The sequence below is a fragment of the Quercus suber genome, unplaced genomic scaffold (genome assembly GCF_002906115.3).
Source record: "Quercus suber isolate HL8 unplaced genomic scaffold, Cork oak 2.0 scaffold_306, whole genome shotgun sequence".
NCBI classification, from domain to species: Eukaryota; Viridiplantae; Streptophyta; class Magnoliopsida; order Fagales; family Fagaceae; genus Quercus; species Quercus suber.
The window spans coordinates 268,495-285,335 of NW_027069762.1; the positions used below are offsets into that span (position 1 = coordinate 268,495).

The 16,841-nt window shown below is 33.6% G+C and overlaps 1 protein-coding gene and 1 pseudogene across 1 annotated transcript; both read left to right on the forward strand.

Moving 5' to 3' along the window:
• Positions 1-4,171, forward strand: part of LOC136061086 (F-box/FBD/LRR-repeat protein At5g56420-like) — a 5,308-nt pseudogene extending 1,137 nt beyond the window's left edge.
• A 7,478-nt stretch (positions 4,172-11,649) lies between these two features.
• LOC112010868 (F-box/LRR-repeat protein At3g26922) lies at positions 11,650-15,778 on the forward strand. The gene is made up of 4 exons (XM_065782556.1): positions 11,650-11,804; positions 12,193-13,145; positions 15,330-15,494; positions 15,599-15,778. The coding sequence occupies exons 2-4, from the start codon at positions 12,207-12,209 to the stop codon at positions 15,776-15,778; spliced, it is 1,284 nt and encodes a 427-aa protein (XP_065638628.1). The 5' UTR covers positions 11,650-11,804; positions 12,193-12,206.
• The last annotated feature ends 1,063 nt before the right edge of the window (positions 15,779-16,841 follow it).

The following is a 16,841-nucleotide window of genomic DNA, read 5'->3' on the forward strand; positions in this document are numbered from 1 at the left end:
ACTAGCGTACTTTGCAAGAGGTGGGAATACCTCTGGACCTCCATTCCCAATCTTGATTTTAAAGGGTTGGAGCTGGCTAAGAGAAAGCAATTCATGAATTTTGTGGAAAGAGTGCTTCTTCTTCGCGACTCGTCTGATATAAAAACATTCACTCTCTCTTGTGATGTGCTACGTGATGCATCTCATGTAAGTGCGTGGATCTCTGCTGCAGTAAGGCGTAATGTTCAACAGCTGTATATTGGCCTTTACGATTTCAGAAAACCATTTTCATTGCCTCATAGCTTGTTTACTTGTATGACACTGAGAGAGTTAGAACTTGAAATGCCTTGTATCCTCAAACTTCCTCCTACAATTTGCTTCACAAATCTCAAGACCTTAAATTTTAGCTATGTTACATTTACGAAAGAGCACTCAACCGAGAAGCTTTTTTCTGGCTGCCAGTCCTTGAGGAGTTGGAATTACAGAATTGCAACTGGGTGAATCTTAAGGTTGTGAGTATTTCTGCTCCAAAGCTTCTTTCAATTCGTATAGTTGAAGATAGGGAAGATCAGAATGATGAAAATGGTTGTCAGGTCATGATTTCTGGAGTTAGCCTCAATTACTTTCGTTATGTTGGTGAATTCTACAATGAATACCACGTACACAACTCACCCTCACTTGTAGAGGCATCAGTTCTTGCAAGTTGGTATAATAAGAGAAAAGACATATTGCCACCACATGTATATGCTTCTAACAGGGTTCTCTAGTGTAAAAGAACTAACACTTGCAAGCTGTGCTGTTGAGGTATGCCTTCTTCTCTCTTTATAAGCTTGTTTATTGTTTTTTTTTTTTTTTTAACTGTATCAAGTGTTTAATTCCTCCTTTGCATTGCTTGCATAATTATGTATCATTTTCATTAATTGGAAAAGGTAACTGATTAAAGGTTGAAGCTAATGTCAGAATAGCATTTTGTGCTTTCACGTTTGTTGAGTTATGAATCTCGTGATGCATGTTTAAGCATATTCTTATGGATGAAGAAATTTTATCACATAATGAGTCTTGACCCCTGAGTCCTGAACAATTAATTATATGCGAATAAAACTTACTTAAGTTTAAACACTATGTTTAACACTTGAACAAACATTTCATCGTATAGTAATCAATTTTCTTCTTAACTTTTGCTTACAAGCCACTGCCTTTGTTGGTATCTAAGCCAAAATCCCATATAAAAGTTCAATATACCTTTTAAAACTTGGAATATTATTGAACATAAAAGAGAAAGGAAGAAAGGAAGAACAAAAGAGCTTATAATGGTGCAGTCATTAAGACCTACATCCACAACATCAAAAGTCAAATGGCTATATCTTTCATTCACTTGATTTATAACACATTACAAGGCAATCCATATTTATAATGGAATTTCCAAAATTTGAAAATGGGTCAACTAGAAATTTATTACATGTATAGTTTCAGTTGAGTTGGAATTTTAGATCAATAAAATTAATGGTCAAGCAAATTGGATGAATGATAGAATTTTTAGTTTTTATTTGCCTTTCTAACTAACTAAATTGATCCAATGGAAAGTCCCTTCATCTATATTTTTTGCAAATGATATAGTTTTTAGTGGATTAAACTAGAAATGGAATTAATGCCAAGTTAGAAATTTGGCGAGACGCTCTATAATCTAAAGGCTTTTAATTAAGTAGCACTAAAACACAGCACATAGAATGTAAGTTTAGTAAAAGTGAAATAGAAACGAAGGAGCGGCAAGAATTGATGGTGAAGAGATACTAAAGAGGGACAACTTTCTATATCTTGGATTAACAATTCATACTATATGTTGGATCAACAATTCATAAAGACGGGGAGATTGAAGAGGATGTGAATCATTGGATAAGAGTAGGGTAAGTGGAGAAGTGTATCAAGAGTATTGTACGATCATAGAATTAAGTTAAAGGAAATTTTTATAAGATTGCTATATAACCAATTATTCTCTATGGTAGCAAATGTAATGCTGGGCTGTTAAGTTGCAACATATTCACAAAATAAGTGTAGTGGAACAAGAATGTTAAGATGAATAAGTAAAAATACATGAAAAGATAGGATTCGAAATAAGGAAATCCACTTTAAGATAATGGTAGCTCTTATTGATGAAAAGATGAGGGAGAGTGGCTTGAAATAGTTTGGTCATTTTTAGAGGAAAGCGACTAATGCACCAGTCTAAAAGAGTAAGTTGATCCAAGTTGAAAGAATGAAAAAAGGTAGAGTTTGACCAAAAATAAAATTAGTAAAAGGAATAAAAAAAAGCATGTCCATTAAGTAAGTAATAGTAAGAATGACTTTAGTTAAATATAATAGAGGAAAAGAATAAATGTGGCTAAGGGATACATAGTTCCCAATGTTCAAAGTTGACAGGTAGGGATACTGGGGTGTGGAAGATGAAGTAGTGGTAGCCATTAACAAGGGTTAAGCTGGTCATCAAGAAGAATTGTGAGCAACCGACTCTAATGGCTTTGATATAAATGTCTTAGAAAACTATTGGAAAAAGGCTGTTAGTTTTAGCAGTTCTCTGTTGATACATTTGACAATATATACAAAAGAGTAAGATAGGTATTTCCTAGTCTGGTAAAGCTATAGAACAGAAACAGCTTTTCTGACAATTTGACCTACAGTTATATGGATCCATATGCTAAATGAAGGGTTTGGTTAATGTATGCCTTTAGGGCATACATCAACAAATCCGTTTTTGGAAAAAATTTATCGGGAATTGAAAAAGTTGTCAAAACTTTTACAATTCCCGATAATTTTTTCCAAAAATAGTATACTATTGTGCCCGTAGGGCACACGTTAGTAAAATCTCTAAATGAATGACCTATCATTCCTGACCTCATCCAATATTTTACAACCTGAGCCAAATACCTACATCAGTAAATGATTGGAAATTACTTAAGTTTTTGTTTTTAATCTTCTTGTTGCTTATCTCATATTCATTAATCAAGCATCCATATTTGCAGGCTTTTATAATTGCAATTGCCTTCTTATATTCTTGCCACAGAAAGTCTCTTAATTATGATGCATTGTTGTTCATAGGTTTTAACATATGCAGTAGAAGTTGTAGAACTCCTACCTCATATGCCGATCTTCAATAATTTGGAGTATTTGGCATTGGAAGAATGGTCAGTTAATCTCGACAGTGTAGCACTGTTGAAGATATTGCAAAATTCTCCCTGTCTTAATACAATGGTATTTAGTGAGGTAACTTCACCAGCACTACATTGATTATTGTCCTGTATGTGTTCTATATTATTTTTCTGATTTCCCATGATGGTTTAAACATTCACTTTGTAATGATTATTTAGGGGATCAGCCTGTCCTCAGATTATGAAAGAAATGATGGAATACTGGATCCAGTGCCTCCATGTTTCTTGTCACAGCTCAATTGCATCAAAGTCTATGATTATGTGGGAGACGAGGAGGAGCTATCAGCTGTAAAGATTTTGCTCAAGAATGCAGTGGTCTTGGAAGAATTAGTCATATCTTGTTCACAGCATTTTGCAAAGGACTTAGAGAAAAAGAAGGTCCATGAACAGTTATTAAAGCTACCCAGAGGGTCAAAACATTGTGAATTGGTTTTTCGTTAGAACCTTTCTTGAGCTTTTACCTCCAGAGAAGCCGTTAATTCCTATTTCATTATACTTCGAATTTGAAAAACCGATTTCCCTTTTTCGTGTCTTGACCTTCTACATACCTATGTAACTTGCTATTATGTAATGATTTTTTTTTGGTTATTTGATAATATATTTTGAATTGTCCAAGCTATATAAGCTTACACTCAATTTATGTGTAGTACAGTACCTACGAGTTATGAAGCTAAAATAGATGGAATAAATTCTGGCTACTAAGGGAAGAAAATAAGTGGGTTTGCTCAAAATATGACCATTATATGGTCTAACTGAGAAGATGGGGTAATGAGTAGGAAGCTATAAACAATTTCCCTTCAACTTTCTAGCTTTCTTTGTATTATTGGTGATAAAATATACTTGGCTTCAATTTAGGCTAGGGTTAGTAGTATGAAGATATGACCTTCTTGAGCTTGTTCTCAAAGAAGCCATAAATAACTCTCACTTGGAACATGAAAAATTTGTCTAGTTATTTCATTATACCTTGAACTTGGAAGACTTATTTCCTGTCTTTTCCTCCCTTGATCTTCTACCTATGTAACTTGCTGATATCTAATAATCCTTTTTGTTATTTGGTGATGATTAGTTATCCTCCAAGCTATATGCTTATGCTTGAATTGTTGGTTGGTTGAATTGTTGATTAGTTATCCTCCTTGATCTCCTACCTATGTATGGCACAAGTTTGTCAACATAAACATACAGCTATTTATTGAATAGGTTACATGTCCACAATTGTTATTTTATCATTAATTAATAAAAGTAACAGACAAGAGTTTTCTTAATTTCCTAGCAAGAATATGTCTGGCATCGTGTGATCGGAAATACAACTTAATTAAGCAGTTGCTAGGAATGCTCACGTGCAGTTTCTTCAAGGCTTGTGAGTAATTGTATTGAAATATACCTTTGGTTCCTAAACCTATCACCAAAATGTCATGTTCATTTTCAACGAATCTTTTGCATCTAGTTATTCCTTGTATCTTTCAAAATCAGTTGTTTTATCATGAGGAATGAGTTAAGTTGTTGATATAACCCTTTCTTATTGAAAAATATTGTTGAAATGTTTAACCTTAAGAAAATAATAAGTTTATTAGTTAAACACAACAAATAAAAATTGTATACACACATATATGTGTATATATATTCCACAAAAGATAAATTAAACCAAATGAGCACTGAACAGTCAAACATAATTTACAATTTTATATATATATAAATTAAGTGGATTATAAATATTTAAGTAATTTTTTAGGCCCTAAGGGTATTTCAGTCACTTTCTAGGTTATAAAGTCCTTTTAGTCATTTTTTAGGTTTCAAGGTCATTTCAGTCAATTTCTAAGTTTCAAGGTCATGTAGTCTTTTTTTTTTGTCCTAGGGGTATTTTGGTTATTTTCTTAGGTTTCATTGTTATTTTGGTCATTGTGTAGATTTCATTATTGTTTCGGTCATTTTTTAGGTTTTATGGTAATTTTGGTCTTTTTATTTTTTATTTTTATTTTTTATGTTTCAGGGTCATTTGGTCAATTTTTTTTTCTAAGGGTATTTTGGTCATTTTTTAAGTTTAATGGTTATTCCGGTCATTTTTTAGGTTTTATAGTAATTTTAGTAATTTGTTTTGAGTTTTAGGGTGATTTTGTCATTTTTTAGGTTCTGAGGGTTTTTTGGTCTTTTTTTTTAGGTTTTGAGGGTATTATGGTAATTGGTGAGAAAAAAAAAAAAACCATCGAATGTGACAAAAGTACCACAGAGTGTGAGAAATGTACAGTCTACTGTGATGTTGGTACTACCTAATATGACAATGGAACTATAAAATGTGATAAAGAAATAAGGGGAGCACCAAATGTTACAAAAGTACAGTCACATGTGATGTTAGTACTGCACAATGTGAGGATGACATTGTCAAATGTGAGAAAAAAGTAAAGTAAAATTAAATATGAGAAAAGTACGATCAAATGTGATATTTGTACTGCCTAATGTGATAATAGAACCATCATTTGCGACAAAAAAAAATTCGAACCACCAAACGTGACAAAAGTACAGTTAATTTTTTTTTTTTTTTTCTTTTTTTTTTGTCCTAGGGGTATTTTGGTTATTTTCTTAGGTTTCATTGTTATTTTGGTCATTGTGTAGATTTCATTATTGTTTCGGTCATTTTTTAGGTTTTATGGTAATTTTGGTCTTTTTTTTTTTTTTTAATGTTTCAGGGTCATTTGGTCAATTTTTTTTTCTAAGGATATTTTGGTCATTTTCTAAGTTTAATGGTTATTCCGGTCATTTTTTAGATTTTATAGTAATTTTAGTAATTTGCTTTGAGTTTTAGGGTGATTTTGTCATTTTTTAGGTTCTAAGGGTTTTTTGGTCTTTTTTTTTTAGGTTTTGAGGGTATTATGGTAATTGGTGAGAAAAAAAAAAAAAACCATCGAATGTGACAAAAGTACCACAGAGTGTGAGAAATGTACAGTCTACTGTGATGTTGGTACTACCTAATATGACAATGGAACTATAAAATGTGATAAAGAAATAAGGGGAGCACCAAATGTTACAAAAGTACAGTCACATGTGATGTTAGTACTGCACAATGTGAGGATGACACTGTCAAATGTGAGAAAAAAATTAAAGTACAATTAAATGTGAGAAAAGTAGATCAAATGTGATGTTTGTACTGCCTAATGTGATAATAGAACCATCATTTGCGAGAAAAAAAAATTCGAACCACCAAACGTGATAAAAGTACAGTTACATATGATTTTGGTACTGCACAATTTGAAGATAGTATCATCAAATGTTAGAAAAATATACGAGTACAACCAAATGTGACAAAAATATTGTTATGTGTGTTGTTGGTGCTGCTTAATATGATAATGGAACCATCAAATGTGAGAAAAAAAGGGAACTATCAAATGTGAGAAAAAAAAAAGGAACTATCAAATGTGACAAAAATACGGTTACATGTGATATTGGTACTGCCCAAATCCCAATGTGATGATAGAATTGTCAAATGTGAGTAAAAATTAAAGTACCATTGAACGTGAGAAAAGTACAGTCAAATAAGATGTTAGTACTGCCCAATGTGACAATAGTACCATCAAATGTAAGAAAAAAAAAATATGGAAACCACTAAATGTAATAAAAGTACAGTCACATGTGATATTCGTATAGCATAATTTAAGGATGTTACTATCAAATGTAAGAAAAAAATACGAGTACAACCGAATATGGCAAAAGTACGGTTAAATGTGATATTAGTACTGCCCAATGTGAAGAAAAAATTAAAAGTACTACTGAATTTGAAAAAAGTATGATCAAATGTAATGTTGGAATTGCCTAATGTGATAATGGAACCATCAAATGTGAGAAAAATAAGGAAATTACCGAATGTGACAAAAGTACACTCACATGTGATGTTGGTACTGCACAATGTAAGAATTTTACTATCAAATGTGAGAAAAAAATAAGGGAATTACCGAATGTGATAAAAGTACAGTCACATGTAATATTAGTATTACACAAATGTGAGGATGATACCATTAAATGTAATGTTTTGGTAATCTAGTATAGTAGGTTGCGTACTAGTAGGTACTGTACCAAAAAAAAAAAAAAAGGGTACGGTAGAATTACCCATAATCACTAAATGAGATAATTAATTTCTTCCCCAATAATTTATTATTGATGGTAATTGAAGAAGTTAGATCATGTTGCAATCATTTTTGTTTGGATTGTTTCTAATTTCACCTTAATATAATACATATATGTGATAACCGAGCACTAATAACGTCCTTTAAATTGCCTCATATTTTCCCCTTTTAAAAATTGCCTCATATTTATGGTTTAAACTCATCTCCCACATCTCTCACTAGTTACCTATTAAAAAATGAAATAGTTGAGAGAGATAAGCGACTGAAAGGTACATAGGGGCTTGATGAGAGAACCTAAACACCGAGAGCTTTGGATGGGTAGGTGCTCTTATTCGAATGCAAAAGAAAAAAAGTTCAGAGGATTGAGAGGAGGAAGATGAAATGAAATGTAATGGTGGTGGGTGTGGTTTGGGTATGTGGAGTAAAGACTAGAGTAATGAGAAGGAAGAAGGGGTGTGAGAGCCATTGGGAGAGTGTGTTGTGGTCTGACTTGATGGAAACAAGTCATGACCACGAGTCCCACAAAATTGCAAAGATTTACAAGAATGCCACAATATCTCAGTTTCCATAGCTTGAAACTCCTAAAACTTGTTCTTAATTTTGGTAACTCTAACTCAATTTTTTAAGTTTTGAGTTATGGGAAGCAAAAACAAAAATCGAACCAAACAATGTTTCTTAAGGAGGCGCTCGAAGATTTTGAAAAGGGTTTGGCTTACCTCCGATATTTTTTTAATTGTAATCTACTTTTATTTTAATGAGAACTTGCCATATCACTCAATAACTATATAAGATTTAGAAATTAAAACCCACTACCACTTATGATTGTATATTTAAAATAAAAGAAGATATTTATAAATAAAAAAAATGCTGGAAATAAACCAAACTATTTTAAAAATTGGGTGATGAAAATTGAGTTTGGAATTAGTTTCGGCTAATACCATTGAATCATCCTTGAGTGAATAAAATCCAAGTAGACCTGAATTGTCAGCCAACTTTGACAAGCCCAGGTCCACCATATCTTCCCCCCAACGCTGCCATTTTTACACTTCACTAATGATGGTGACTTCTCTCTTCGGATTGCCTACAATGCAGCAAAGGGTTTAAATACCTTGAACCCGAACACTCCCTCTCTCACTTGGATATGGAAGCTTAGAGTTCCCCAAAAGCTCGTTCTCTTTATTTGGCTTTGCACTTATAATAGCATACTTGTGAAAGAAGTTTTGGGTTCAAGGGGTTTAAGCCTCGATCAGCGATGCTCCATCTGTAAATCCCAAACCGAGTCCATTAGCCACATGCTCAGAGAATGCCCTTACTCTGTCAGTTTTTGGAACCGTCTTGGCCCACCCTCATGTCTATACAACTCATTTGGCCTCCCTCTATTAGATTGGTTGCATGACAATTGCTCCTCTATTCTTCCCTCTCGGCATCATGGCATACCATGGTCCACTCTCTTTATTTTTGGTCTTTGGTCTCTATGGACTAACAGAAATTGTGCTACTTACCAAGCTAAACCTCCGAACCAGCAGCTTCTAAAAGAGTGTGTTGCAAAAGCTTTAGAATATCATTTTCTCACAGCTTCGTCCAAAGTTCCCAGTGCAAGGCCTCGGCTTAATGCCAAATGGGATAAACCCCCACCGGGCTGGTATAAGCTGAATACTGATGCTTCCATCATCAATGGCCATGCTGGTGCTGGTGGGCTTCTAAGTGACTCGAGTGGGACTTGGGTCCAAGGTTTCTCTAAACCATTAGGCATTGCCACGGTCCTAGTGGCGGAACTTTGGGCTTTGAGGGAAGGGCTTCGCATGGCAAGACAACTTAATATAGATTAGCTCATAGTTAATGTGGATTCCTCTGATGTTGTCAAGCTCTTTTCCTCCTCATCTTCCACTAATAGACTAACCCGGCCATTGGTGGCTGAATGCAGGGACATTCTCCAAGCTTTCCAGCAGGTCCAGCTCAGCCACTGCTTTAGGGAGGCCAACCATGCTGCTGACTTGCTTGCTAAAATAGGAAGTGCTCAACGGGAGGATTTTGTTTATTATGTTACTCCCCTCCCCTTTTCTTTGTGGGATGTATTAGCTTTTGAATGCGCTAGTGACAGCGCACCTAATGTATCTATAAATACTGAAGTTGTTGTATCTTTTGATACCCGTTTCCTTGCGGGTTAGTTTGCAATAGACTCTTGGTTTAATGTATAAATAAAAAAATCACAATTTTGGAGGGAAATGTAAATTCCTTTTACCAAACGCAAACCCTCTCTGCTTTCTTTTCTCTCATGAAACACTGAAAAGCCAGTCCACCCACCAAAGTGCCGTTGTTTTGGTTGCTGCCAGTGGCACAAACGGTAATTATCTACCCATTACTTTATATCATCTTTATATACTAGTAATATATAGTTCTTGTTCAGTGATTCTCTTGTGTGGTTAGTGCATGGAAGTTTTCAATTGATCCAAATTTGGCCAAAAGATTTATAAAAAAAAAAAAGAAGTGTTACATTCAAAATATATGGTTTTGGAATATCTATTTAGAAATGTAAACAAGACCCAGTAGGGAAAAAGAAATGGAAAATTTAATGGTAGTGATATTGTGTAGTGATAGGTCAGTTTAGTCAAGATTCCAAAACATTATACTTGTTGGAATAGCTTATATTTATTTATAGCTATAATAACAAACAAAGCCTTAGTCCCAAAATTATGAGGTCGACTATGGATTCTCGACAAATTAGTTAGAGTCAGCCATATATTTGTGAAGTAACTTATAAAAAACTTATATTTTTAGCTGACTATTTGTATCTCACTATGTTCTTAATATAGTATCTGACAAAGTATTTTTTATAGGGAAATGCTAACAAGTGCCCTTAGGGCACTGGTTAATAATTCATTTTAAGAAAGTTTTGATACCACTTTTACGGGAAATGAAAAAAATTGTCAAAATATTAATTAAATTTTTTTTTTGTTTCTCATAAAAACTTTCTGTAAATGAATTATTAATTAGTGTCCTAAAGACACTCGTTAACATTTCCCTTTTTTATATTAGGAATTGTTCAAACTATGGATGAAAGTGGTATTACTCAACAACCCAAAAAGCAGAAGCTAAATGAAGAACTAGACATTGTTGACAGGAACGTCAAATGCTTACATAATTTACTGGAGGAGATTCTTCGATACATCCAATCCTTACTTCCAACAAGAGATGCTATTAGAACTAGCATACTTTGTAAGAGGTGGGCATACCTATGGACGTCCATTCCCAATCTTGATTTTGGTGGAATGGATCATGATAAGAGAATACTTTTCATGAATTATGTGGACAGTATGCTTCTTCTTCGCGACTCAACTGATATAAAAAGATTCAGCCTCTCTTGTGACATGTAATGAGATCTGTGTAATGGGAAGACCTATAAAGCAGTTCTTTAAAATTCTTTTTCTATTACTGCTTTTCTGTATTACATAGTTCTATTTGACAAGAAATTGATTACTAATTCTGCATTTTTTTTGGGGGTACATATTGTATTAATGCCTGAATATTTGCAGTGTCACTGTCATACTAATTCTTTATGTCTTTGCCTTAAAAACAAAAAAAAGAACTTTATGTTGCTTTTATCAGAAGGGTCAGAACTACAAGTTGCAAACTGAGCAAGACAAGCACAAAGAATCAGCTATTGAAAACGACCTGTAGCTTTATATTGTATTTTGTCTATATCACTGGTAGTTTTAGTTGTAGTTAACAGTGGTAATACTTATGGACACGTGTAAGTAGCTGATAGGTATTGTTAGTTTTAGATCCGTATATTTAGGGATTAGTTAGAACTTCATCTTGTATAAATACCTCCTCTGTTTGTACAGTTAGTAATGTGAGAATATAATTCATTCTTCATCAAATTTCATAGCTTTGCAGCAAAATTTCTTGTTGAATATTGACACCAGAACTTCATGTTGCTTTTCTCCCCAATAAGTTATTATTGATGATAATTGAAGAAACAAAACATATTGCATTCATTTTTTGTTTAGACTGTTTCTAATTTTGCTTTAACAGAATGCATATATGTGATAACTCAACAATAATAATATTTTTAAAGTGCCTCATATTTGCATATTTATAGTTTGAACTCTTCTCCCACTTTTCTTGCTATTTACTTATTAAAATAATAATAATAAATATATATCATTCAATAAAAAAAAAAAAAAAAAAAAGAAAAAAGACAATAACTGAATCATCCTTGAGTTGAGTGAATAAAATCTTAGTGGGACTCGTAACCCAAAAAAAAAAAAAAAAAAACCAAGTGGGCCTAAATTGTCAGCCGGCTATGACAACTTGACAAGCCTAGGTCCATCACATCTTCTCCCCAAACGCTGTCGTTTTAAAAACCCATTTCACCGTCAATTTGGAGGGAATTCTTTACCTTGTTTCCCACCAAACCAAAAACCCTCTCTGCTTTCTTTTCTTTTCTCACATCAAACACTGAAACGCCACTCCACCGACGTCGTTTTGGTTCCTCCCAGTGGCACAAACGGTAATTATCTACCCATTTCTCTACCATCTTTATATACTAGTATTATAGTTCTTGTCCAGTGATTATCTTGTGTAATATCCGTTCTTTCCTTGATTTTGGTAATGATGTTAGAAATGTAAACAAGACCCAGTAGGAAAAAAATGGAAAATTTAATGGGGTAATAATGTTAGAAATTAAACATTATACTTTCTGGAATAGTTCATGTTCATAGCTACAACAACAACAGACAAAGCCTTAGTTCTAAAATTTTGGGGTAAACTATGAATTCTCGACAGATTAGTTAAGGTGGGCCAAATGTTTGGGAAGTAACTTATAAAAAACTTATATTTTTGGATGACTATTTGTATCTCTGTGTGCTGTTAATATTGTATATAATATTATATTACAGGAATTGTTCAAACTATGGATGGAAGTGGTCTTACTCAACAACCCAAAAAGCCGAAGCTAAATGAAGAACGAGACGCTGTTGACAGGAACATCAAATGCTTACATAATTTACCGGAGGAGATTCTACGATACATCCTATCCTTACTTCCAACAAAAGATGCTATTAGGACTAGCGTACTTTGCAAGAGGTGGGAATACCTCTGGACCTCCATTCCCAATCTTGATTTTAATGGGTTTGAGCTGGCTAAGAGAAAGCAATTCATGAATTTTGTGGAAAGAGTGCTTCTTCTTCGCGACTCGTCTGATATAAAAACATTCACTCTCTATTGTCATGTGCTACGTGATGCATCTCATGTAAGTGCGTGGATCTCTGCTGCAGTAAGGCGTAATGTTCAACAGCTGTATATTCGCCTTTACAATTTCAGAGAACCATTTTCATTGCCTCATAGCTTGTTTACTTGTATGACACTGACAGAGTTACAACTTGAAATGCCTTGTATCCTCAAACTTCCTCCTACAATTTGCTTCACAAATCTCAAGACCTTAAGTTTGAGCAGAGTTACATTTGCGAAAGAGCACTCAACCGAGAAGCTTTTTTCTGGGCTGCCAGTCCTTGAGGATTTGGAATTAGAGAATTGCAACTGGGTGAATCTTAAGGTTGTGAGTATTTCTGCTCCAAAGCTTCTTTCAATTCGTATAGATGAAGATAGCGAAAATCAGAATGATGAAAATGGTTGTAAGGTCATGATTTCTGGAGTTAGCCTCAGATACTTTGGTTATCTTGGTGAATTCTACAATGAATACCATGTACACAACTCACCCTCACTTGTAGAGGCATCAGTTTTTGCTAGTTGGTTTGGTGAGAGAAAAAGAAAAATGGCCCACCACATGTATATGCTTCTTACTGGGTTCTCTAGTGTAAAAAAACTAACACTTGCATTCTGTGCTGTCGAGGTAGGCTTTCTTCTCTCTTTTTAAGCTTGTTTATTGTTTTGTTTAGTTCATTTTTATTTTTTATTTTTAACTGTATCAAGTGTTTAATTCCTCCGTTGCATTGCTTGCGTAATTATGTATCATTTACATTAAATTGGAAAAGGTAACTGATTAAAGGTTGAGGCTAATGTCAGAATAGCATTTTGTGCTTTCATGTTTGTTGAGTTTTGAATCTCGTGATGCATGTTTGAAGAATATTCTTATGGATGAGAAAATTTTACACATAATGAGTCTTGACCCCTGAGTCCTGAACAATTAATTATATGCGAATAAAACTTACCTAAGTTTAAACACTATGTTTAACACTTGAACAAACATTTCATCATATAGTAATCAATTTTTTTTCTTAACGTTTGCTTACAAGCCACTGCCTTTGTTGGTATCTAAGCCAAAATCCCATATAAAAGTTCAATAAACCTTTTAAAACTTTAAAACTTGGAATATTATTGAACATAAAAGAGAAATTCAGAAAGGAAGAACAAAAGAGATTATAATGGTGCAGTCATTAAGACCTACATCCACAACATCAAAAGTCAAATGGCTATATCTTTCATTCACTTCATTTATAACACATTACAAGGCAATCCATACTTATAATGGAATTTCCAAAATTTGAAAATAGGTCAACTATAAATTTATTACATGTATATTTTGAGTTGAGTTGGAATTTTAGATCAATAAAATTGATGGTCAAGCAAATTAGATGAATGATAGAATTTTTAGTTTTTATTTGCCTGTCTAACATAGCATTATCTCTTTGCACTAGTGATAGATGAACTAACTAAATTGATCCAAGGGAAAGTCCCTTCATCTATATTTTTTGCAGATGATATAGTTTTTAGTGGATTAAACTAAAAATGGAGTTAATGCCAAGTTAGAAATTTGGTTAGACGCTCTATAATCTAAAGGCTATTAATTAAGTAGCACTAAAACACAGTAAAGGGAATGTAAGTTTAGTAAAAGTGAAATAGAAACGAAGGAGCGGCAAGAATTGATGGTGAAGAGATACTAAAGGGCAACAACTTTCTATATCTTGGACCAACAATTCATACTATATCTTGGATCAACAATTCATAAAGACAGGGAGATTGAAGAGGATGTGAATCATCGGATAAGAGTAGGGCAAGTGAAGAAGTGTATCAGGAGTATTGTACGATCATAGAATTAAGTTAAAAGGAAATTTTTATAAGATTGCTATACAACCAATTATTCTCTATGGTAGCAAATGTAATGTTGGGCTGTTAAGTTGCAACATATTCACAAAATAAGTGGAGTGAAACGAGAATGTTAAGATGAATAAGTAAAAATACATGAAAAGATAGGATTTGAAATGAGGAAATCCACTTCAAGATAAGGGTAGCTCTTATTGATGAAAAGATGAGAGAAAGTGGATTGAAATGGTTTGGTCGTTTTTAGAGGAGAGTGACTAATGCACCGGTCTAAAAGAGTAAGTTCATCCAAGTTGAAAGAATGAAAAAAAGGTAGAGTTTGACCAAAAACAACATTAGTGAAAGGAATAAAAAAAAAAGCATGTCCATTAAATAAGTAATAGTAAGAATGACTTTAAATAAAATATAATAGAGGAAAAGAATAAATGTGGCTAAGGGATACATAGTTCCCAATGTTCAAAGTTGACAGGTAGGGATACTAGGGTGTGGAAGATGAAGTAGTGGTAGCCATTAACAAGGGTTAAGCTGGTCATCAAGAAGAATTGTGAGCAATTGACTCTAATGGCTCTGATATAAATGTCGTAGACAACTATTGGAAAAAGGCTGTTAAAGTATTAGCAGTTCTCTGTTGATACATTTGACAATATATACAAAAGAGTAAGATAGGTATTTCCTAGTCTGGTAAAGCTATAGAACAGAAACAACTTTTCTGACAATTTGAACTACAGTTACATGGATCCATATGCTAAATGAATGACCTATCATTGCTGACCTCATCCAATATCTTACAACCTCTGCCAAATACCTACATCAGTAAATGATTGGAAATTACTTAAGTTTTTGTTTTTAATCTTCTTGTTGCTTATCTCATATTCATTAATCAAGCATCCATATTTGCACGCTTTTATAATTGCAATTGCCTTCTTATATTCTTGCCACTGAAAGTCTCTTAATTATGATTTATTGTTGTCCACAGCTTTTAACATATGCAGTAGAAGTTGTAGAACTCCTACCTCATATGCCTATCTTCAATAATTTGGAGTACTTGTCATTGGAAGAATTGTTGGTTAATCTCAACAGTGTAGCACTGTTGAAGATATTGCAAAAATCTCCCCGTCTTAAGACAATGGTATTTAGTGAGGTAACTTCACCAGCACTACATTGTTTATTATCCTGTATGTGTTCTATATTATTTTTCTGGTTTCCCATGATGGTTTAAACATTCACTTTGTAATGATAATTTAGGGGATCGGCCTGTCCTCAGATTATGAAAGAAATGATAGAATACTGGATCCAGTGCCTCCATGTTTCTTGTCACAGCTCAATTGCATCAAAGTCTATGATTATGAGGGAGACGAGGAGGAGCTATCTGCTGTAAAGATTTTGCTCAAGAATGCAGTGGTCTTGGACAAAATGGTCATATAGTCTTAAGACAATGGTATTTAGTGAGGTAACTTCACCAGCACTACATTGTTTATTATCCTGTATGTGTTCTATATTATTTTTCTGGTTTCCCATGATGGTTTAAACATTCACTTTGTAATGATAATTTAGGGGATCGGCCTGTCCTCAGATTATGAAAGAAATGATAGAATACTGGATCCAGTGCCTCCATGTTTCTTGTCACAGCTCAATTGCATCAAAGTCTATGATTATGAGGGAGACGAGGAGGAGCTATCTGCTGTAAAGATTTTGCTCAAGAATGCAGTGGTCTTGGACAAAATGGTCATATCGTGTTCACATCGTTCTGTAAAGGACTTAGAGAAGCTGAAGAAGGTTCACGAGCAGCTATTAAAGCTACCCAGAGGGTCAAAACATTGTGAATTGGTTTTTGATTTGAACCTTTCTTGAGCTTTTACCTCCAGAAAAGCCATTAATTCCTATTTTGTTATACTTCGAACTTCAAAAACTAAATTCCCTTTTTTCCTGTCTTGACCTTCTACGTACCTATGTAACTTGACATTATGTAATGATCTTTTTTGTTAATTGATAATATAGTTTTGAACTGTCCAAGCTATAAACTTACACTCAATATATGTGTAGTACAGTACCTACTTGTTATGAAGCTAAAACAGATGGAATAAATTCTAGCTACTAAAAGGAAGAAAATGACCATCATATGGTCTAATTGAGAAGATGGGGTAATGTGGTGGAAGTTATGAACAATTTCCTTTCGGCTTTCTAGCTTTCTTTGTATTATTGGTGATAAAATATATTTGGTTCAATTTAGGCTGCTGGTTATTAGCATGAAGATATGACAAATGAACGCTCATTTGAGAGAGCACACTATTATAGTAACAATAAGTAGTCTCCATACATATGTAGTGAGATCTATATGTTATGGGAATACCTATAAATCAGTTCTTTAAAATTCTTCTTTCTATTACTGCTTTTTGTAGTACATTATGTACATAGTTCTATTTAACAAGAAATTGATTACTAAATTTGCATTTTTTCTTTTTGCACATCTCGCATTAATGCATGAATG

Excerpts from the sequence above, each read along its gene's own strand:
- LOC112010868 (XM_065782556.1), top strand. The coding sequence starts at position 12,207 with ATGGATGGAAGTGGTCTTACTCAACAACCCAAAAAGCCGAAGCTAAAT. Across the intron at positions 13,146-15,329 it reads TTGCATTCTGTGCTGTCGAG|CTTTTAACATATGCAGTAGA; the intron begins GTAGGCTTTCTT and ends TGTTGTCCACAG. Across the intron at positions 15,495-15,598 it reads AGACAATGGTATTTAGTGAG|GGGATCGGCCTGTCCTCAGA; the intron begins GTAACTTCACCA and ends ATGATAATTTAG.